At 33.9% G+C, this 25,000-nt stretch overlaps 2 protein-coding genes across 2 annotated transcripts in view; one reads left to right on the top strand and one right to left on the bottom strand.

Annotated features, from left to right (window-relative positions):
* Positions 1–5,400, top strand: part of LOC137641232 (uncharacterized) — a 55,934-nt gene extending 50,534 nt beyond the window's left edge. Inside the window, exons 5-6 of the mRNA XM_068373668.1 lie at positions 3,493–3,645; positions 4,942–5,400. Of these exons, the coding sequence (XP_068229769.1) occupies positions 3,493–3,645; positions 4,942–5,400 (612 nt within the window). The remainder of the gene's footprint in view (positions 1–3,492; positions 3,646–4,941) is intronic.
* Positions 5,401–16,135: 10,735 nt separating this feature from the next.
* LOC137641231 (cation channel sperm-associated protein 1-like) lies at positions 16,136–23,406 on the bottom strand. Its single transcript, XM_068373667.1, has 7 exons — positions 23,389–23,406; positions 20,479–20,662; positions 19,408–19,562; positions 19,080–19,223; positions 17,393–17,545; positions 16,518–17,115; positions 16,136–16,281 (listed from the first exon to the last, which is right to left on the bottom strand). Exons 1-7 carry the CDS (start codon positions 23,404–23,406, stop codon positions 16,136–16,138), a joined length of 1,398 nt encoding a protein of 465 aa, XP_068229768.1.
* Between the last annotated feature and the right edge of the window lie 1,594 nt (positions 23,407–25,000).

Genomic DNA, 25,000 nt, shown 5'->3' with positions numbered 1-25,000 from the left:
TTTGCTGAAAATTCAAGTACTTTGTCATAGGAAGCAGAAAGACTCTGGCCAATTAAAAAGTCATTCAAGTCACAGTTTATTTCTTTGAAGAATTTTTTACCTCTAGGAAGAAGGATGGTAGTCTTTCCTGTTTCTTCGCATGTTGATTCTTCCCATTGGTATCTTCTATCTGTTGTTTACAATAGTTTACTTTGTGGGGCAGGGTAATTTAATGGAGCATTGTAACCAATTCAAGCTGTGACTGGGGTACAGATTCTGTTAAACAGACCTGATAAAATGAAGCTTAGGATTTTGTTTGATATTAAAATAGTCTTTGCTCGTAAACTTGGCCAGTTTTGAAAAGTGAATGGCCTCCATTATAACAGCTCACAGTTTGTTCATCACTCAGTGCAGTTCCTAAGTGCCCATCAGATACAAAGAAGTATGTCTCTTCTTTATTGATTAGCCTTTAGATCACAAAAAAGGAGCAATAGTCCTGATCTTAAAGGTGGTGCTATGATATCAGTTTTCACCCTAAGACGGCAAAGAATATTTTTCTTTTATCTAGACTAATATATCTATCAAGAATTAGGTACACCTTCCTTATACTAGCTTTCTCGTTCCTGTTTTGAATACGAAATGTGGACTATTTAGTTGTTTTGGGAAATAGAGTGATGAAAAAATTAGCCATAACTTTTAACTTGCTTCATGATATGGGTTATTATGCGCATGTAAGCAGGTTATGCCTAGAGTCTCCCACCTGAATGCGTACCAGTCTGGTTCAAGAAATATGCATAAATAGCAATATAAGTAAATTAAATGGAAGCTATTTACAAATTTTCCCAGGAACAAGGCTTTGCTTATCTGATGAAAATATGGTCTGCCAATTTAGTTGAGACTTTGGGAGGTCACCATCAAGATCATACACCTCTCCCTTACGCTGATCTCCAGACATGTTCTGAATTTGCTGTCGAATAATCATGTCAAAACCCTTTGTAAAGTAGGAATATATGTCTTGAAGGTCCATATTTTTGGTAGCTAGAATTATTGCTGGGTTGGAAAGTATTACAGGTAGGCTTACTGTACTGGTTGAAGATAGCAGGGTTGTACCCGGTTCACTTTCCTTTATTGTAACCTGTCATTGACTGTTGTGCCCAAAAAGTATTACTTTATGACACACTCCTATTTCAAGTTGAAACTTCTAATGATTACTCATGCATCCTTGAAGATGGCACTTTGTTCTTGTTTTATTTCAAACTTTATTGAAACATACAAATTGAGAAACCAATCCTGCTAGATTACACACAGCAGTAAGTAGTTCTATATGCCTTTTTTTCTTAATGTACTGTATTGTCTATAATGCATATCATTATTCACAGTACCAGGACAGGAACAATGAACCATTCGCAATTTTTAATAGCAGTGCTATGCTATCATAAGTGTGATAGGATATGCATCTAGCTATTTTACAAGAACCTATTTTGGCAATAACCTTTCCCAAAATATTAATCAATGTCTCTTAATTCTCGATAGTAGAGATGCTTAAGTTACATATTGCTAGATTTTTTTTTTTTATAGATGCATGCCTCATATCACTGGATATCCTTAGAACGGGTGAGAATCTGCTGTAAATTCTTGAAAAATTACAGCTATCGGGCCAACATAATTTTGCCTAATTTCCTGGAGCATTTGTTTTGCATTCCGTAAATCTATAGAGGTGCAACTTTTGTACGTGCTTGTGACCCATTATGTTATTATTGTTACTGCGAGTAGTGTAGCCTAAGTTAATTACTGTAGGGATCGAAACTACTCTTGTATCCAGCGTTAAAAACAGGGAAATAAAAAGTCTTCATTTTCATTTAGAGATTTTCCTTTTCGTAGAGTTTCTCTTGCATTAAGTGCAAACATTCACCAAAAAGATAAGTGATTTTCATCAAATTGGCTAATATTTATGGTTGAGCTCTTAGTATTACTGCATAAGGTATTTATTGCTAAACTTATGAAATGTTTTTAACAATGGAAATGTAAGCATGAATTACTTTTGAATTGGGATGGATTTTCATTCATGCATCACAATCAACAATATTTTTCAACATCATTCTCAAGTACTGTGAGTACATCTGCATTCCGAAGTACTTTTTAATTTTGAACACGGGCATTTCTATCCGAGTGATCTAGAAGTCTAGTCTTTTTTTTCTTCAAATATCTGCCTCACCGAAGTCTTTTTTCTTTTTTTAGAGAAAGTTTCCAATAACACAATTTGTTTATGCTTGTGATTATATCCAGATGATCCCCAGATATTTTCCTCTTCCCCAACACTCATTTTTACACATTTTACATTACGAAACAGTAGAAACCTGCAATTTGATAAGTCTGAAGATGCAAAGTATTAGCAAAAGCGGGAATAACTGACACTGTGACATGAAAGGTCACTGATAGGCAAAGAGGTAGAAAAACTAGCTTGCTAATATACTAATGCATACAAGCTCTGAGTAGATTCCTAATCTATCGAGGGACCAGAATATATGATAATGAACATTGAAAAAGCTACGCTTGACGCATTTCCAATTACATGTCCAGGTATTATGTCATTTTACTTGTTCCATTTAGAGGATTAGCAGTGAACTTACATGTTTTTGTCGTCAATGGAGAAGCAAGAAGAAATATGAAGTTTAGGAATTAATCATAAAACTGTAATGGGAACACTGATGTTCTATATCCTAATATTGCAAATGTCATTCAATGAAAAACTTTGTTTTATTATGTATGTAATTTCCAGTATACGGAACATAGTTCTTTATGCTGCGAGTGCAGAATTTTATTACAGAAGTATATGTTATTATGTTAACATTGTTGAAATGTGTTATAAATCTTATTATTATTGTTATTATTATTATTATTATTATTTTGTGGGGCTGGGGTTGGATGTCATAATTGAGGCAGTATGACTCTGTGCAGAGCAAAAATTGAATATCGCTGTCAAATACATTCTTCAGCCTGCAAAACTAAATTAGGAGAACTGGATGTTGAACAATATGGGCCTTAGAATATGCTCGGGTCTCTTCTATGTAGATACTAACAATTTGCGATTTGATTTTCGATGGGATGCATTGTGTCTGCGATTAACATGCAGAATTAATCTGCCCCCAGGAACCATTCCTTCGATTTTTAAGAAATACTAGGAACTCAGAGACTTGGGCTAAGATCAACGCTTTCCCATGTAAGACTGGATGAGTGAATGGGAAATCATCAACATCTTTCTAGGTTAGACTAAATGATTAAGTGAATAAACACTAATGCCATTCCAGGTTAGGGTAAATGATCAAGCGAACGCCTTCCCATGTTAGACTAAATGAACAATTGGATGATATTTTTCGTAATAGGCAGAAAATTCTGGAAATCAAATATCCTTGTGTTCTACCTTGGGTCATACCTGAAATATTTATGTCCTTACCTGCCCGGTCACCCTCTACCCGAGACAAATCTCTATGTATTTCCAACTCTCTGTTACAGGGACATCAAAACGAGAAACATGGTGAAGAGGAGCATTACTCCAGTTCCGGCCAGTACCACGATGAAGTTAAGCACCATTACAGTGACCATGCGAAACACAAGGAGCATCACAAGGGCAGAAAAGGAAAAGTTCATAAGGGCGGTCATTCAAAGGTATTGCAAACATGCGCACACACGTTAACGCTAGCGTGCACGCATGCACACCCACATATTCCTACTATATGTATATATATATATATATATATATATATATATATAGATACATAGATAGATAGATAGACAGATAAATATATATACTGTATATGTGTATATATGTGTGTGTGTTTTTGTAGTTCTTACTATTTAACAGCTAAAGTTTGAATATAGATGTGATAATTGTTTTAATTTTATTTCCACTGGGCCACGGATCGACTGAGAGATGATATGGCATTTTCATTATCGTATATTAATTCTAAGTAGTAGTATCAATTTCAAACTATCCTAGCCACCCATCCAATCATGTATCCAAACTAGCACAAAATACACTTGTTCATGTTTTAACCTACGGTAGCCCATTAACAGCTAATAATGTTTATTTTTATATGTATTTCATGTTCATGTACTTTTATGCATCAAGTTTAATGTAAAGGCGTCTAATAATTAATTCATCTTTCTTTCTGTATAGCTCGCCATATTCCAGTCTCTCTGGTAAGGTTATTTTCCAAATGACATAGCTTCTGAGCTATGCGAGATGGACTTCATATCAAACTGGAGTGTCGAGCTAAGTCATATTTAGAGGCCAAATATAAAGACGATGTTTCATACATACGTTTTAAGTCAATGCATAATCTCTTCGTATGGATGCAAACGTACAAGCGCCTCATGGCAAAGTTTGTTTTTTCAACAATGAATATTTCCCTTTATGAAGATTTACCTGGTATTTTTGTCAAGTTCTTTTCCATAGTTGTATATGACGTAATCCAAAAAATCTGTCTATCTTGAAATCTGTCATATTTTTGGAAGGCCTTAGATTTCAGAAGCATAATTATCTTTTATTTCTTTTTCGAAGATTTTAAGCTTGTTTTCTTTCAAATTTTGTACATATCATAATATGTAAAGTGCTATGAATACTGTACCTTTTGCAAAGTTTTAAACTCATCTTTTTGTACCAAAGAAATTTTGCATATATATTACTTTTCAGTATTTTTATCTCTGTCCTTTTTCAAAGATTTTACGTTTATTTTGTTTGAAATTTTGTACACATCATATTATATAAAGTGTCATCATTACTATACTCTTTGCAATTCCAAACTTTACTTATTGTATCTTAGAATCTTTGCATAAATATATTGCCTTTTTCACTTTTTCACATTTGCGGTTATAGCCATATTTTACTCCTTTTCATTAGTACGACCTTTGTATTGCCGAATTACTATAATCTAGTCATTTTTTTCTTTTTTTACTTTACAGGGAAGCAAGCACCACGAAAACCACGCTGGCAAGTCACACCATGGGTATGGTAAGCATCACGGTGGGCATGGCGGAACCAAAGACCATTTTGGGCATGACGACCTTCACGGCTACAAAGGCCACTCCGGCCACAAAGGAAGCCATTACGGCACTCATGACGACCATGGTTATGGTGGGTACCATGATGGCCATAAGGATAGCTACCATGACGATTACAAAGGGGGCCATAGTGACAGCCATGGGTACGATGACCATGATAGTCATGCCTATGGGAGCCATGATAGTTATGATCATGATGGGCATGGAAGTCATTATGGGCAAGATAGTCATAATGATGGGCATGGACATTTTAGTGGATATGATGATTATGGTAATCATGGTGGCTATGGTGGAAACTGTGGTGGTCACCACGGATACGGCTGTGACCATGGTGGACAAGGGCATGGGTATGGTCACTGATGTGATCGTTAAATCCTACTGTATAGTTATTGTAGGATCTGTCACACTTCTGACTTCCATTTACCTGACACCGATTCTTAGTCGCTAAATCCTTTTAGAATTAGTTGCATTGTGGGAAATATTTTTAGTTCACGTAATAAGGTGTAATATTTCTAATTTTTAATTTCAACCGACTTACTAAATAATGTTATTCATTTCTCTCTCTCTCCAGGAAAGCTGATACTGATCTATAGTGTATATCTTAGCGTGAATTTATGTTTTGTTTGTGCTCCTTAGGGATATGATGAATTGATGACATCAAATATCATCAATTCTAAACATATTTATTTTTATTTCCTTAAACGTTTTAATAAAATTATTCGAGAAATGTTGTATTTTAGACCTTCATTATAGCTAAAAAATAGATGTGCAGTCTTTCACCCCAAAGGATTAACAATGTGAATGACTTACCCTTTCACTAGTTATGAATAAGGATATGTAGCGGAAAAAACTTAAGGAATTTAGATATTCTTAGTTTACTGTAAGTTTGAAGATATTGCTTTAAAAAATGGGTGATTTTAGGTTAAACAATAATGAATCTAGAATTTAAGTTTTATGATAATAGGAAAATGCTCTTATCAATCAGTGTAAAGCTTCAAACACAAGGCAAATATTGTGATGGATTCTAGAAGGGTTGATATGTCCTTGACATTTTGGGTTTGGAAAGAGCCTATCCTCATTAGATCCCTTGCTCAGATTGTCTAACCAAATTCAACAAAGCTTCTCTCAGCAATATCAAAACATTGATATTTTATTTGATCTTGAGAAAACCGTTACACTACCTGGTGAGATGCCATTATCGAAGACCTTTACGAAATAGGTGCTCGTGGTAAGACGATTAGGTTCCTTGACTCTTTGCTGTGGACAGATCCATGAAATTTGAAGTGAGAAACACTCTATCTAGGCCTTCTATTTAGGAGAAAGGAATTTAACAGAGATATGTCCATAGCTTTACTTGTTTACCATAGCTATGGCAAGCGCTGTAGAAGAGGTTGGTTGACGGTTTTTGGAAATTTTGCATAAGTTTTCAATGCTATGTCAGCCTTAAATCATCTTCAAAAGTCAACCAATGCCCTTCAGTAGGTGAGAAAAAGAGCAGGGATTTTATTTTCATTTGTTTATCCATCTAATTTTGTGGCTGTTCGATTTACTAGCTGTAGACATACTAAGGTAGTACCAGCTTTAATTTTGAAATGAACACTTTTTTCTTTTTACCTTGACAACCTGTTGTTAAATTTTTTATCATGATATTCAATTGTAGACAAATATGATTCAGTTACATCGATGACAATATCTATATGCTCAAAATCATTCACAAAAAAATAAAATCCGTAAACATGATGCTGTTTATGGAATTTCCCGGTTCATTTAGAAGGCGTTGGATATTCTGTAATCCATAAGGACGAATTATATTCAAATAAGCTATCTGACAGTACCTCTATATCTATATCAGGGACGACAGCATTGATTAAGGGTTTGGAACTTTTTTCTGAAACTAAGAGATTCTTTTTTTACATATTCTGTGACTAAGATTGCATTGATATTCTTAAAAAGAAGCAGTAACCTACCCCTGTTAATTAAAAAAGCTCAAGAAAGCTTTTACATTTCCTGTCGGTGCAGAATTGTTCATTTCAGATGGGTTCTCTCTCTCTTGGGTGAATTCGTGGTAACAAGGTAGCAGAGTAGCGAGAAACCACCTAAAATGATAATTACTCTTTGATACGGAAGACATATTAGTTCGTATATTTGAAGAAAATGGCAAGAGAGGCGGTGGCAGTTCCCCTCATTAATAATATATATATATATATATATATATATATATATATATATATATATATATATATATATATATATATACACACACACATATATATATATATATATATATATATATATATATGTTCAAAGTTGGAGCAAATGCTTTTTTGTTGACCAGACGGACATGAGTCTTTTTATAGTTTATATATGACATTTTTGTTGTTGACGTTGTTAATAGTTTATATATGATATATCTCTTTTGACATTACTTTTTTTAGAATGATTTATTGTTAATTTGTTTTCTTCAGTTATTTATTTCCTTATTTCCTTTCCTCACTGGGCTATTTTTCCCTATTGGAGCCCCTGGGCTTATAGCATCTTGCTTTTCCAATTAGGGTTGTAGCTTGGATAGTAATAATAATAATAATAATAATAATAATAATAAAATTATATGTGTGTATATATATATATATTTATATATATATATATATATATATATATATATATATATATATATATATATATACATATGTAATATATATATGTAAATATATAATATACTGTATATATATGTATATGAATATTTATATATATATATATATATATATATATATATATGTATATATATAAATATATATATATATATATATATATATATATATATATATATATATTTATTTATATATATATATATATATATACATATATATATATATAAATGTATATATATACTGAAATGATGAAGTTAATCCAACAAGAATGCGCATAAATATTTTTTGATGGTAGCATTACACCAGAGAATATTGATTGTGTCAAATTATTGTCGTTTATAAAAATAATTCTGGTGTCCTGCTCAAAATTTATAAATGAGCGGTGGAAATATCTTTTATTAAAAAAAAATATTCTTTTATGAAATTTTGTGTTTTTGAATGTTTTAGGTGTGCGAGTTGTGTCATGTCTTATAGATATGTTTTTGATAGTAATTTAATTCAAGTTGATATCTGGTTTTAACTTTATAAGGCAATTCAATTCTAGTTCTCATCTCAACCAAGATGCTCTTAAAAGGCACCATTTTGTTTACCATTTCACATTCACATACCTGTTATTATTATTATTATTATTATTATTATTATTATTATTATTATTATTAGCTAAGCTACAACCCTAGTTGGAAAAGCAAGATGCTATAAGCCCAAGGGCTCTTACAGGGAAAAATAGCCCAGTGAGGAAAGGAAATAAGGAAATAAAATAACTATCTGAGAAATAATGAACAATTAGAATAGAATATTCTAAAAACAGTAACAACATCAAAACAAATATTTCGTAAATAAACAATAAAACGCCTTATGTCAGCCGGCTGAACATAAAAACATTTGCTGCAAATTTGAAATTTTGAAGTTCTATCGATTCAATTACCCGATTTAGAAGATCATTTCACAACTTGGTCACAGCTAGAATAAAGCTTCCAGAATACTGCGTAGTATTGAGCCTCATGATAAAGAAGGCCTGACTTTTAGAATTAACTGCATGCCTAGTATTACGAAACAGGATAGAACTGTCCTGGAAGATCTGAACGTAAAGGATGATCGGAATTATGAAAAATATCCTGTCGGGAGAAGTGGCCTTCACGCCTAGATGGGAAAGAAATCCACAAAACTAAGTGATGCCTCTGGTTTCATCTCCAAGAGGAAGAGTTTTATTTATTTTTTAAATTTTTTTTTTATTTATTTATTTATTCTTTTTTTTTTTTTTTTTTTTTTTTTTTTTTTTTTATCGTGAAGCATCACTAAAGACCCATTAGCGGGAAAATCAGACGAAATTTAATGCCTGTGTCATCCATATCAGGATGTTGAAATGGAAATCTTGGTTCCACGGAGAGAAGAGAGTAAAGATGAGAAATGGAATCGCCCAAAACTTACTGATTCGAAAAAATTATATCCCGGCAATGCTGCACAGAAATGATAATACCCAAAAGGAGCTATAGCGCTCTAAATAGGATAAGAAAATAATGGAAATAATGATAGAAGCCATAATGAAATAGGAAATATTACACAAACATGCCGATTGTGATACGCTTTTCCTGAGATAGACTGACTTATACAAAAACTGAAATGTATTTTAACTGATTTTTGTTTTATTGTGACATATTTATCAGAAAAACTTGTACGACCTTCTAAATCCTTGACTAACAACAATGATTTATTCATGATCTCTCTCTTAAGTTTATTAACTTCACTCCACGGAGAGAAGAAACAAAATCTATGAAAACAGAAAAAAATACAAAAAAAACCTTTTAAGTTTAGCAATGCTTTATAAGGATTTTATATTTCATATTACTGTTTTTCATTGCAAATTGTAATAACTATTTTTTTTTATATCTAGCCAAGCTGCTACCCTAATTGGAAAATCTGTACGTTTTTAGCTCAAGGGCCCCAGTATGTAAACCAGCTCAATATGGAAATGTAACAAGGCACACTTATTGAGGATTGATATCTATAATTGGGCTTATGATTAGTTAACAACATATTTGTTGCGGGCATGAATATATTTTGGGTAAATTTGAAGGTTTTAATTCTATGGCCGCGGTCCAACTCTTTGCTTTTAAAATCTTATGATGTGCTCTATATAATATTGTAATACATGTTATCTGTATTTTACATATAATTACCAAAGTTAGATCCTAAAAATCATAAGAAAAATAATATTGGTAATATGAATCTTTGATGAGTAAAAAAAAAAAAAAAAAAAAAAAAAAACTACCATGACAGTATGTTTTAGTATTCACGCACTTCAAATCTAAATAGAATTCGAGTGTTTCTACTTCTTATCAAAAGAATGATTCTATCCAATTGGAAAATGGCGATAGATTGATACTTATGTAGAAATATGTGTGGCGGGTATAAATTATGTTCAGTTCTAATCAAATAGAAAATATTTGGCTATTTTTAAACCAAAATGACGTCATGAAAGGTTCCAGAATGCAAGGTGTAGAGTTCCAAATTGCCAATTATCCCCCTCATCCACGCATTATAAATTTCATTACTTCATTTCTGTTGCTATTTGTGCACGAAATTGCTATAAAACGTGAACATGGTGTTTCTTGTTGTCTGGTCACAGCTTAATTGTTAGGAATTACAAATTTCACAATAAATGTCACGGAAATATTTCCTTAGCAAACAATCGTTAGTTCAATTACCTTTGGGGGACAGGGGCAGGCCTGATATGCCAAATGTACTGAAATTAGTCAGCCAATCAAGTAATTACACAGTTATTTAATCTAATTTGCAATTGCCTTTTATGAAACCAATATATAACTGGTGTTTTTCATTGTATAACATGTATTATTGATGAAAAACATAGAATAACAATATTGTTAAATTCTGAAAGGCATAATAACGCAAACCCCCCTAGCACCTCCCTTACATCGTAACGAGAGTTTTACTTTACCGACAATAGATGGCATCAGAGGCATCTTGTCAGAACTAATATAGCATGTTATTTGAAGACCACGTGTGTCTGAAAAGAGTGGTAGGAAGGTAGAGGCTAGAGAATTGGTAGTTGGTAAATTGCGCAACGATCGTTTCCTTATTAGGAGTGGAAATTTTTATCAGAAAATGGTGTGAATATCTCATATTTTATCGGAAACAATCTGAGTTTACCTATAGAAGTGTTTAGTATTTCCTTTCTCCATCAGAACACATGGATGGTAGTTCATGTTTTAGTACAAGTGACCAAGGTAACAATCATCAGCATAGTTAGGGTTGGTGGGACGAGTTTGGGACAGCGCTGCCAAATGAAATTTCAATGAGTGGAGAAAATCTTTATTCATGACAGATTCAAATCATTTAAGGAGTAATGGGTATATGCCGGGAGGTGCATGACTATGGTGTAATTTGATGTTCTTATAATCAGCGTAATGAACATAGACAAATCGAATAATAAAAAAGAAAAGTGTCATATTTCTGTGTCTTCACCAATACCTGACTCAGTTGCGTCATCAACCTGCAAATTTGATTGTTAACAAGGGCGTTCCAGAGCGTAGATCAAATGGAAAATAAACCTTATCATAATTTCTCTAGTAATCATTTAAATATTTAGGAACTATGATCTCTAATACAGGATCTTTAGAATTGGAGTTTAATGAAAGACTGAAAAAAGGAAAATTAAACAATGGGCTAGGCCAAGTAAAATTTGGAAATCAAATCGCCGGAAATTACATATCAAAATCAGGCTATATATTAGTTTAGAGAGATTGGTGTTACTGTATGGACATAAGTCGTGGTATGGCAATGAAACAATCTCCAACAGATTTTGTATACTGTGAGTTAAATGGCAGGACAGGATAAGAATGAAAACTACTCAAGAGATTACTCAATTGCCATATGTAGATGAGATCATTGTTGAGGGGTAGCTGGAGATGGTTTGGGCATCCTCTTCGCACTCCCCTAGAAAGATTAGTTCACCAAACTTTTAAGAAAACTGGGCTCCACAAGGCACTAGATGAGTTGGAAGACCCAGGCTTACATGGCTGAGGACCTTGAAGCAAGATTGAATGATTGATTGATTTGAGGTTTTCTGGCATCCTGACATTTAAGGTCATTGACGCCGTTGAAGCGTGAAGTAGGAGATGATGAATGGAAAAATATTGATTTAAAAGCTCAAGATAGAGACGACTGGTGAAATCTAACCGAGGCCCTTTGCGTCAATAGTCGTAGGAGGAGATGATGATATGTACATACACACACAAACATATATATATATATATATATATATATATATATATATATATATATATATATATATATATATATATCCTTCTCTTAGTGGAAGTACCTTAAAGAAATGGAAAAGTTTGTGTATGGCTATGGTCAGCAGAGCTGTACTAGTAAGTACCACCCATACTAGGTTGGTTTGTTGTTTGTGATCAAACAATAGTCTCCTACCATCACCAATCTGCAGTTGGCCAGCGCAGTGATGAAAACTGACCAAACCTCATACATGAATTGATTTTTCTGAAGCCTTTGTCCTGCAGTGGACTAGAAACAGCTGCATTTATTATTTTTGTTGTAAATATGTGTATGTATGTATTCACACTATAAACACACACACATATCTATATATATATATATATATATATATATATATATATATATATATATATATATATATATATATAATACATGTCGAATTTTGTGGATGTAGGATAATTTCATCACTAACACTCGTGATTTTCAATTTTTCAAATAAGTTACAAATACTCTTTGATGGAATGAGAGTAAATGTTAGGCTGGTCTAAACAGGCCAAATGTTTATCCTTATTTCCATCGGTCATTTTTTTGAGAACTTGGCCTGGCAGAAATATTCATTATAAAAGGAATTTCCTTAAGCGTTTTCAATGTAACATTTTTGCCTTAACAATACAGCATGTTTCAATCCAACACATTTTAATACCGTCATCAAGCCAAACATGAGGTGTTAGTATATTTTTTATAAATATTGCTAATTTATCATGTCTTAAATTCTTTGCCGTTGAGCCATTAAACATTTAATCCTCGCCCAGTTTCGGCATTTTTCATAACAGGATGGGTGGGGTGGGGTAGGGTGGGGGCGGGTAGGGTGGGGGCCAGTTGTTGATACTACTCCCCTTTACATTTGGCCTCTAGCTGAGTAGAGACCCAGGACAAGAAACGAGTACAGTATGTCGGGCGTCATCAGACGAAACGATTAGTTACGATTGTTAAGGTCCTGGGTTAATCAGTGACCTTTGAGGTCAGGTCAAGTGTTTTTGCTGATTACTCTTAAACTAATGAATATACGGGAATGGGGCTTACGCCACCTCATTTCTCCCGTCGATTCTCAATGAATGGTATAATTTTTTTACCACGAAAGGTCAATTTGACGTTTCACCTCAGGTCAAGGTCACGGGTTTGGCACCATTGGTGGGTGCTCTGTGCAGTCATTGGAAACAGCTACTCCAAAGGGTAAAGGTTTAACGTGTTATACTTGATTTTAGAACCGGTGCCTCTTCTCATCTCTTCGTTAGAGCTGACAAAAAAAAAAAAAAAAAAAAAAAGATATCCGTCCTGGCACATTTGGCGTGACCTAACACGTGCCATGTCCCATCAATATGACCTGCGATTGGCACCACATGATTTCCTTTGTGATGGCGCGTCGAACGGTGCCAATCCCCGTCACGATCAGCCCAGTCGTTTGGCCTCCAGATCCGAAAATGCTTGAACACACTCAAACACTCACAAACATCTCAGGCTCAACTTTTCTTTTGCTACCCTCTCAAGATGATATTTCCGGATCTAAAACTATGCCATTGCATGCTTTTATTATCTCCTATTTTTTTTTTATCAAATTATCATGTTTTACATATGTAGTAAATCTATTTCATTGTCACTTTAGGTTAACGTTTGTAATTTTTGTTTTCAAGTGTTCAGTCTGTAATGGTTTCTTTCTCATTCCGATTATGACTGACAAAAGAATTGTTGCCATAGCGTCTTTGGCTTTATCAGCCGTAGACACTCAGGGCTGGGAATAATTTTCCACTTGATTAGACACAAGAACTACAGTAGGTATTTCCACAGCATTAATTTTTTCTTTTCTTTACTACTGCTGAAAAGCTTAAATCTTTGAGCCTTCAACCTCGCATACGTGTGTGTTTGTGTACTGTGTATTCTACAGAAGTATTCAGAAAAAGAAAATTCCCGGGAAGATTTTTTTCTCTGTGTATTTCTTTTGATGAGATAGAGGAACTTTGGTATGAAATGAAACTATAAAGTAAACATAGGGGTTTTGGTAAATTTTAATCAATGTGCACATCCACAAAATAGAAATATCCAAGGTTTCATGAACAATTAACCAAATTTAGATATTTGCGTCCTATTGGGTGTGGGATCGATTGTTTTAATTGCTTTCAACGTGTCAGAGGTGAAATAGAATAATGCCCCTTTCTCCGTTTAGTAAAAAAAAATATAGGAAAACAAAGAATATGAACTACCCTACTAAAGAATAGAAAATGTGTGGGGCATTCCCACTTGTTTTGCTTGTTTTCTATGCAGTAAAATATTACAAAGATATATTTTATGAGTAGGCGAAGCAGAATACTTTTTTCTATATATATATATATATATATATATATATATATATATATATATATATATATATATATATATATATATATATATATATAATTTATTATTACATTTTATTGACGATGGAAAAGCTTAATTTTATTTGGTTATTTGCGAAGACTTATTGAACATGCAGAGACAAAATTAGGAATGCTGACTAAATCTAAAGAGGATTTTGCTTACTTGATAAAACTGTCGTTGTTATTGATTTTTTTTTAAAGACTCATATACTTCCTGCATAATCTCGTTATCCTTATTGAGCAGTGGTTTGTCATCTTCTCGTAATATTTCATTAAAAATACTATATTCTCACGGCATTCACTTATTATTTTTTTCTTTTTAATAAATATTTTGGATTTTATACATTACTCTCAAGTGCGTCTGGGAGGTTTGGTGACTGTGGCAATCGGTCACAGATAGTCACAACTTTCAAACAGATAAATAAACTATGCAATATTTTATAGATTCTTTCTATGACGATTTGTAATCGACTTTTTTAAGCTCTCTATTAAGGAATATAAAACACATGAAAACATTCAACTGTTGTAATTAACAAAATGCACACAATGTTGTATATTTACAGGAAACCAGTGATTTTTTTTTTTTTTTTTTTTTTTTTTTTTTTAATGGATTACCTTTTTCATATGCGGACTCTTCTAAACACATACAAATAAATACTTGAAATCAGAATCGGGCTGAGAAACTTAGAGAATCCGAAGGTAACTCTTGGTCTTCTTCATGAGATTAGATGGCAGAAAAGGAGGCCAAAGATCTCCTTGAAGAAATTGTGTTTGGGGGAAGAATAAACCCAAGAAAGCCGAAGAATTTGAAATGATTTATAAACATGTGTTCAAATATATATAGATTGTGGATGAAAGAGTTGATCGATAGCTATGGGAGAGGAAAAAAAAAACACTTGGCTGTTAACTTGAAGTTTTAGGAGCGAAGATCATTAGAGCATCGCATAGAACCTATTATTATAAAAGGTGAATAAAGTTGATAAAAATTCAGGATAAATGGAATATAAATTCTAAAAAAATATATATATGGAGTCACCATGCAGTGACTTGATTAAGGAAAAAAAAAAGATAAGATAAAGTTATTTTAATATGTTACGACATATGAACATGGCTAATCGAAAGAGAAACGAAGTCAAATTTTCTTAATTAGAATCTCTCTCTCTCTCTCTCTCTCTCTCTCTCTCTCTCTCTCTCTCTCTCTCTCTCTCTCTCTCTATCTCTCTCTCTCTCTCTCTTATTTTTGGTAATATTAAAGCAAATATGATTAGAGGAATTCTCAAAAATTAATTTCATTTGCTGCCGGATGGGGGGATATGGGTAGGGGGCCGACCGTGAATTCACCAGACAGTAGTTAAGTTTCCCGTCTTTCAAATCATCCTGTTTTTCCTTAAGGCTGATTTCAATTTTACGAAAATGTCGGTGGCCAGACGATAAGGGAAATTGCTAGAAGTTAAACTTCTTAGGGGAAAAAGTTTCCTGAAAACTTATGAGAGAGTCAGTTTGAGGGCGGAATAGGTTCCAACTTTCCATATTCTATTACTGAAGAAACAGATTCTATTTTAAATTCATGAGGAAATAATCAGATCATCGAATCGTTTCTGTAAAGTCAAGTAACCAAATCATCATATACATCAGCAATTGCATAAAAGCAGTTATGTCGTGTAGGGTGAAATGGGAATTAGAATAAGCTTAGCAGTAGTATGGCTCACTTGTTTGGTTGAAACGAGGAATGTTTCCTCTATAAGGAAAGAGTTTTATAGATTAGATTTTCACTCGAAGTTAGTAGTACATTGCATATCCTGCAGAGGATTTTGATGCTGGAACGTAGACAGGTACAACAGCTGCCTCCTTCTTGGCACTGTTGGAGGCTACGGTGACAGGTTTGAGGTTAGAGTGGTACCCGTGATGATCGTCGTGCCCATACCCTGCAGGTAAGAAAGGTCATATCATAAATGGTAAGACATTATTGTTCTAATCTATTCTATAATTACGCCGTATCTTTGATTCTTTTTTTTTTTTTTTTTGAATCTCGTGATTATTTGCTAAACTACATTCTATGCTACTGGCTCAGGCCGTGATAAAAACAAAGGTAATTTGTTGATATATAAAAAAGATCAAGAAATCAAATAAATTACAGGGTTTAGTTAGCTAAATGACCTACCTCCATGATGGTCGTCATGACCGTGGTGGTCATCATGCCCGTAGCCATGCCCATGGTGATCATCGTGACCATAGCCTCCATGGTGATCATCGTGACCATAGCCTCCATGGTGATCATCATGGTGATCGTCATGGCCGTAGCCATGCCCATGATCATCATGGCCATGGTGATCGTCATGCCCATAGCCTCCATGATGATCGTCATGACCATAACCGTGTCCGTGGTCATCATGGCCATAACCACCATGGTGATCATCATGCCCATAACCATGTCCATGATCATCGTGCCCATAGCCTCCATGATGATCGTCATGGCCGTAACCATGCCCGTGTCCGTGGTCATCATGGCCATAGCCTCCATGATGGTCGTCATGTCCATAGCCATGTCCATGATCATCATGACCATAACCATGGTCATCATGGCCTTTATGTTCGTCATGGCCATAATCGCCTTTATGGCCGCCCTTCTTGCCATAGGAGCTCTTGTGACCATAGTGACCCTTTTTGCCGTAGTCCCCTTTGTGGCCTTTGTGGTCATCGTGGTACTTGCCTTTCTCGTGGTGACCTTTCTTGCCGTGCTTGTCATGGTGCTTCCCTCCCTGCAAAATGGGTGGTTGATATTAGAGTTTGAGAGAATATTAAGATGTTTTGTTTTTAATTGCAAATATCCGAGATGGTTATTGGTGACGTAACCAATGTAACGAAGAAATCATGGGGTGGACATGGAGAAATTATTTACTGATCTAGTTTTAAAATTTTGAAGATGATTTAGAGCAATGCAGTGTTGGATTAGCTGCCAAGTTGCAGATATTTGTGAATAATTTTCCAGTGTAAAAGTATTAAAGAAAGCAAAGAAATAGAAAGAGAAATGCATACCTTGTAATGTTTGCCTTTGTGGTCTTTTCCTTTGTGGGATTTGAAGTACTTATCGAAGTCGTCATATTTGCTGTGATATTTCTTCTTGTCTCCGTCGTCGTAGAATTTCTTGTGGGTGTGGTACTCCTCCTTGTGGTAGACGTCTTTGTGACCCTGGGGGATGCAAGGGGTTCAGGACTCTCTCTCTCTCTCTCTCTCTCTCTCTCTCTCTCTCTCTCTCTCTCTCTCTCTCTCTCTCTCTCCAAGCTATATCGTAGGGTTATGTTTCATATGATTATAGCTGCTATATGTATCAGAGTATCAACAGACCACTTGCGATTATATTAGGCTGTTTGTTAAGAAGCAACTTTCTAATACCTCGATGAGAACATCTTGTAACCTTTGACAGGGAAGTTACTTTGTTTTCTTGGGTTTGCTAGTTAGTCTGTTTGTTAGAAGGATTAAGGAAAAAGTTATGAATGCTTTTGTTTAAAAAGATGACTAATTCTACTTGGTTACTGGCAACAAATGATAAGAGTTTCGAAGATATAAGAATATATCTATTGGAAAAACTTGAGAGATTGGTCAAGGCTGTGGAGGTTTCCTTTTTCTGAACACTTGTGAATATATTCCATTACTTATATGTTTATGTCATCATCCTACTTGTGTGTATATATCGTTACTTGTTTGTAGATTTCATTACTCGACTGTATATTTCATTACTTGTCTATTCATTTGAGTACCCCATCTCTGTATATGGTGACACATGACTCTAGTAAGGTGAGAATCCAAAGTTGCTGGCTCAGTATCCATTTTTTTTATTATACAAAACGTTAGAAATTGGTTTATCAACTAACTGTCCTACATGGAGTATATTATCCAATTCATTTGAATCTTGATTTTATTCATTATTTGTATGAATATTTTTCCCATTGTTAAGAGGTTCGGTATTGGGATTTTATTGAATTCCAGCTTAACTGCTGTGCAGAACTAGAGCAGATAATTTAGGGTTACTTAATTCCACTAGTCTAAGAATACTTCCAAAGTCAGTGACAATGACAGTATTGGAATGACTAGACGAGAACCTGTGAGTTGGTGTTAGAAAGTGAGACAACTGAAGGGTGACCGTGAAATTCAACTGGAACTACTTCGTCTATAGCGATTTCTCACCTCGTTCGTTCTCGACAGGAAAAAAAAAGGTCGCCTTGCTTGTAAAAATGTGTCAACATACGACACTTCCAGTAATTTTATTCAGCTAAATAAACTTAGTGATTCCATAAGTTACTTCATAAAGGCTTATCGTTCTTCAGTGCTGATCAGAATTAAAAAAAAAAAAGTGTGGAAATGTGCTAAATTTACGTGGTAAATCGAGTTTATGACAATCTTAACTACTGGATAATTTGAAAGCTGATATGAGATAACCAGATTCAAGTTATTGCATCACTACGCCAGAATATGTTTGTGTGACAGTATTTAGCGGGGTTGGGAACCTTGTAATGTCATAGCAATCATATCATGTCTTAGGAATTTGCAAAAAATGTTATTAAGAATGGAAATGGTACCTTCAACGCAGGCTTCTTGCTCTCATATTTTTGTTACAGGGTATAACAATTATTATTATTATTATTGTTATTATTATTATTATTATTATTATTATTAGGCAAAGCATGATCGCGTTATCTGTGTAAAAAAACCTGAAAACTCTTACCTTCTTCTTGTGACCTTTCTTGTGGTGACCTTTATCGCCGTACTTGTGACCTTTCTTGCCCTTCTTGCCCTTGTGCTCGTCGCCGTAGTACTTGGCCTTGTGGTGGTGACCTTTATATTTCTTGCCTCCTTTGTCGTGGTATCCCTGTGGAAGGATGAGGAAGGATTCAGTTCAGATGTAGAAATTCATTTACTGTTCTTCTTATCAAAGGTTTCATAAGGGTACAGCGCGCCCCATCTCTCTCTCTCTCTCTCTCTCTCTCTCTCTCTCTCTCTCTCTCTCTCTCTCTCTCTCTCAGACAGTAAACAATCTATATGTCGTCACCAACCTTCTTGTGAGCTTTTCCATGGTCGCCGTAGTGATTTCCCTTATGGCCCTTCTCAGCCTTGTGGCCCTTGTGCCCTTTGTAGCCCTTCTTTTCGTGATGACTTCCTTTGTAGCCCTTATGGCCTTTGTGTGCCTTGTGACCCCCTTTACCATAACCTGAAAAAAACTTTCTTTATCTCGACTGATTGGATTATGGTTGTTCAACAGGTTTTCTCTAGTCTTGTCGATCTTCTGTAATATAATTATGGATACAAAGATTCCGACAACTTCAGTTCTGTTATTTCAGTGGGGGTTTTTAAGGCAGGTAATCAAATCTTTAAGGCTTCGATGGCGATATGTTCCAGGTAACGCAAGAGGCCAATCAAGCTAATTGCCCGGCTGTGCAGTCGTTCGTTTGTTCCCTATCTAGTTTGTGCTATCTAATAGTATTGCTTTCGTTTTTATTTTTCTTATTGCAGCTTGGGACCTGTTTGTGGTGTGATACTGTTAATAAAGTTATGTTCTTAGTTTTTGATGAAAACGCCATTGGTTGAATTCAAACCTAAATATAAAGGAAAACAATTAGCTTATATCTTTACTTTTCGAAATATATATGGCATTTTAATTACACGCAGTTCCCGCATTTGATTGCATTGTCGTTTCCGTGATATATGATAACAGACCATATTAGATAGCTCATAATTAAGGTAGAAATATTGTTATGAAGAGGGCGTATTTCATGAGTATTACTGGGAGAACTTTGAACGTGATACCCATATAGAAATCTTTTTTTTCAAGGATTTTATTAGGTAAGAATCGAATTTAATTAAATTCAAAACATATCTTTTAATCTACCATTGCAGGTGTATATAATATCTGTACTTCACATATGTTTATCTGTGGGTGTATTTTTGTGTGAAAACTACAGAGTATTTGACTGAGGATATTCATATTCTCGTCGAATAAGAGAATGAGAGAATATTCTAAAATACTCTAAAATTCATATCTTATGTCTTCCATTAATTTATCATTTAATTAATTAATTATGCAATGTTTAATTTAAGAGTTCAATTAATTCCTGTGCAAAACTTACCCGTGGCTGCAGTCTGGAGATCGACCGTGGCAACGGCGGAGACTTGCTGGCTGCCCTCCGGCAGGAGGTCGGTGTTCTCAGGGTCCTGGAAAACGCTGACTGCTGCAAAATCAAGGTCCTCCGGCTCCCCTTTCAGATTTCCCGCAGCCGTCGCCAATGCCACCGCCAGGAATGCCAGTTTTATCTGCCGAAGGAGTCGACGAAGTGAATGGCGTATCAAGGATTTTTTATTTTTTTTTTTTTTTTTGCAAAGGGGGCAAACAATGGGAAAATTTCCATAAAAACACAGTTGTTTATGAATTTCATTGATTTTGCAATATGCAGGTTTTTAAAAAGAAAAAATACAGAAACAAAGTGAAAAGAAGTGAAGAAAAAAAAAAACCATTCTATTCACTAAAAGTTAATGAACATTATTCTTATAATATATTTTTCAATGGAGATAAATATTAATCATATCAATGTACTCAATTTTATCTTCTTACTACAAGGCAGTAGCACAAGTAACTTGGTAAGGAAATTTTTGCGTTTAAATGCCAGTAATTTGATTGTTACCTAATTTCTAACTTATATATTGAATGAAAAAAAAAATGCAAAGAAGTGAAGAAAAAAACCATTCTACAGTAGTCACTGAAAGTTAATGAACATTATTAATATGATATATTTTTCATGGTGGATGAAAATTAATCATATCAATGTACTGAATTTTTAACTTTTTACCACAAGGCAGTAGCACAAGTAACTTAGTAAGGAAATTTTTCTTTTAAAATACCAGTAATTTGATTACTACATAATATCTAACTTGAATATTAAATGAATTCGATATCTAACCCATTTATAAATAATCAACGAAATGCATACAACAATTTAGAATATCATATACAGTAAAATATATTAACTTTATATCTTAATCTTTTTTTTATTTTACTAAATCTTGTGATTACTGCTTCAAGGTTAATCGACTCTTTCTACCTTTCAAGGCTAATTAAGGTTTTGCCTGACAAACGGTCCTCAGTCATCGTAGACCTAAGATCATTTCTAATCAACTTAAGCCTACTAAAAGATCCTTCTACACCTAAACTTCAGATACTACATATATTCAAAATTGTGTACAAAATCACCACATTTGCATATTCAGAATTCCAATTGGCATTATTTAGGAATTCTGAACAGCAGCGTTATCAAGTTTACTCTTTATTTCTTGTGTGTCATTAACGAGTGAAGAAAACTGATTGTATTCAGCAATTGTACTATCTATGTCTACATCCATTGAATAGACCTTAGGCAGTTGTCTGCTATGTTTTATCCAAATATTTGGGAAGCAAGCACGAAAACTACTTAACTGAATTTTAAAAACCAAAAGACGTGTCCTGCAGACCATTATAATTAAAGAAATATATACTTTAATTTAACTTAGTTTCAATATTAACTGTTGGTTCATTAGCAGGTGTATCTTCTACCATTCTTCAGTGACACCTAACTAGAGGAACCTGAAATGCTGTTTCAGAACACTCTGATTCTGAAAAAAGCTTTCGGATGATAAAGTTTCCAGTTAAATGTTTCTTTTGTTCTAACTCTTAAATTGATGCTTGTTTAATGTCCAAAGAAATTTCCCAAAACATTTCCCAGGGGACCCGTTTGCTCCCCACCCAACATTGACCGCACACCCTGCACCCTTTTGGCTACGTCACTGATCAACAAAGGGATTAAGTGATGACATTTTATTTGGATGTATATGTATATGTATGTATGTATGTATGTATATTTATATATGTATATATATATATATATATAAATATATATATATATATATATATATATATATATATATATATATATATATATACATATATATATATATATATATATATATATACTGTATATATATATATATATATATACATATATATATATATATATATATATATATATATATATATATATATATATATATATATATATATATATATATATATGTATGTGTATATATATATATGTACACACACACACACACACATATATATATATATATATATATATATATATATATATATATATGTATTCAAGGTTTCTAGCTTAGTTTTTAAGTATATCTTTGTTTCTCAATTATTTTGAAGCATAGTAGTTTCTCAAAATGATTTTGATATCTAATAATACTTCTTAATTAAATGATGAAATATAGTAAGCAAATTAGCACAGTTTTTTTCGGGTTTATCATGAATATTTCCATTACCTGAAAATATCTAGAATTTAGAGAGATAATGAAGAAAATGTTCGTTCTCTAAGCTCTGTATATCGTTGGATACCTTATGGGTATTTATTCCATTCGCTTTTATCATATTTTATTTCGACAAAGCTTCTTTTGATATTCTTTAGCGCTTGCGGTCACACACTAAAGTATGAAGAATTTTTTATTATTATGAGTAGGTACAAAATAGAAATAGTTAATATTGTATTTCAAAAATATCCAGAAGGATATAGTGCTGGAAAGAGGTCATACTGGTGGTTTGATCATTATTTCTGCGATAAGACAAAGATTGAAGAATCAGCTGAATTGAATTATCGTGATTTTCTGCGTAGAAAAATCCTAGATTAGTATTTATTTTGGAGAATTAAGAGGCTTTGATTGTCTGTATAGTAAATTTCGCGAAGTTTTAGTGGACGAAAATGCAAAGGTTTTATCATATGAGATTGGAGATTCAGATGTGTCATAAGACAGTTATAACTCCTACTAAGAAGGAAACAGATATTATGGTCTTATGAATTGCAATATAACAAAAGCCTAGAACTGAATAAACATTTTGAAAGGAACTCTCTGATTATGCGTCGAAAGAGAAATGAAAATAGAAATCCTTAAGAAAGCTAAAATGGATTTAAACAATAGACATCTATCAGAAAGAGACTCCTTCTTACCCACGCTGCTCCAGTCATCTTGTAGCAGTTCAGGGACCTCCTACTGAGGTCTTCGCTGAAGGAGGAGCCAGCCACCACTGACGTTCCCTTCGCCGCCCTCAGGTTATATACCCGAAGGTGGCTCTTGCTTTTTCCAAGCGCTGGTCACCAAGCGGCACCGTACTGTGATGGCTTCAGTGGCGACCTGACGCGTTGAGCCATTGAGAGATCACGGCTTTTTTTCCCTAATTATAAATGGTATCAGCAAAGAAAGAGGAAACAGGAAAACGTGTGCGGTATATGTAGCATTGGGATTGACATGCCTTTAGTCTCCATAATCACTCAAGAACATTATTTTGAGTAAATAAGAAGAACGATTTGAACGAACGCTGTGGATTTTATTTACAACGTTAAAGAGTTTTTTTATTTTTTTTTTATTTTAATAAGAATTTTTCGTACCAAAAGCTAACCAAGGGAAGTGTAGATAGTTTTATCGTTAGAAAATATTTCATTTAGCCCTCGGTGGAGTTGCAGGATATGGAATCATGCATGTTTTTCTTCCTAATTCCCTGAAATGTATCTTGATATCGAAAGGATTTTTTTCTAAGGGAGAGTGGCAGTTTTGTAAATAAAAATTACTAGAAAAGGTGGGATCAAAAGCACTTCATAGTATGGTTCATAAGGCAAGATTTCGCTAAGAAAAAAAAAAAAATACTATTTTTGTTTATGAAAATAAACAGAAACTAATCCATCAAGGCTTCTGATGACATAATGTAGAAAATGAGGGTCAAGGCGATATCAGCGCTTTTTTCAGAATCAATTATCTTAGACATCGTCTGTAAAATACTTAGCCAAAACCATTACCTATTACACTATTATTCATGCGTGTCTCTTTATCCGAACTTTCCACGCTTTCAGACATTACATTACTCGATTTTTTTTTCCTAAAAGGATATAGAAGCCATAAATGAGATATTGCAATAAAATCCAATCTAAAGTATAATATACTGTTAAAAATTTGCTTTTAAAAGCGGTAAATGTCTGGCAACCTTTATTCCAGGATTTTTACCGTTTTAAAATACTGGTATATTGACGTAAAGGAGTGATATTATGATCACCAATCCGTAAAAGATGATAACAAAGTAAGGTAAAATTACGGTCGACTGTATTTTACTGAAATACAGTCAAGAAAATTATGCGTTTTTCTAACAGTGCTAGGGTGCTCGTAAGCCAAGAAATTGATAAAATATAGAAACCTGATATCATCCATTGCCTGGTCTGTGTTTTATGAAAATACCTAAGAAACTATTAAGCTAAATGAGACTTTCTCGATATGACCCTCACCAGGCTATTAAACTTATAAGAAAATAGGCTTTACGTTGAAGATCTACTTCTAGAAACCTTGATCATCAAAGATTGAAATTTCCGACTTTCACGTACCTTTGACATCTATTCAGTTTGGTTAATCAATGAAAATTCCCATCTATCAAGATTAGCCGGTAAAACCCCCATGGGGTAGGTTTATATAATAAGAAATAAATCAAAATAGCTTTTAAGTGGCATTCGTGTTATGCTTCGAGTAGCTCGCTTAAGTTCATTCACTCACTGTCGTGTAACCCTTGCGGATATATTC

Source organism: Palaemon carinicauda, chromosome 5 (assembly GCF_036898095.1).
Source record: "Palaemon carinicauda isolate YSFRI2023 chromosome 5, ASM3689809v2, whole genome shotgun sequence".
NCBI lineage: Eukaryota > Metazoa > Arthropoda > Malacostraca > Decapoda > Palaemonidae > Palaemon > Palaemon carinicauda.
Note: the sequence above shows the minus strand (reverse complement) of the source record. Positions and strands in the feature narration are given on the sequence as shown.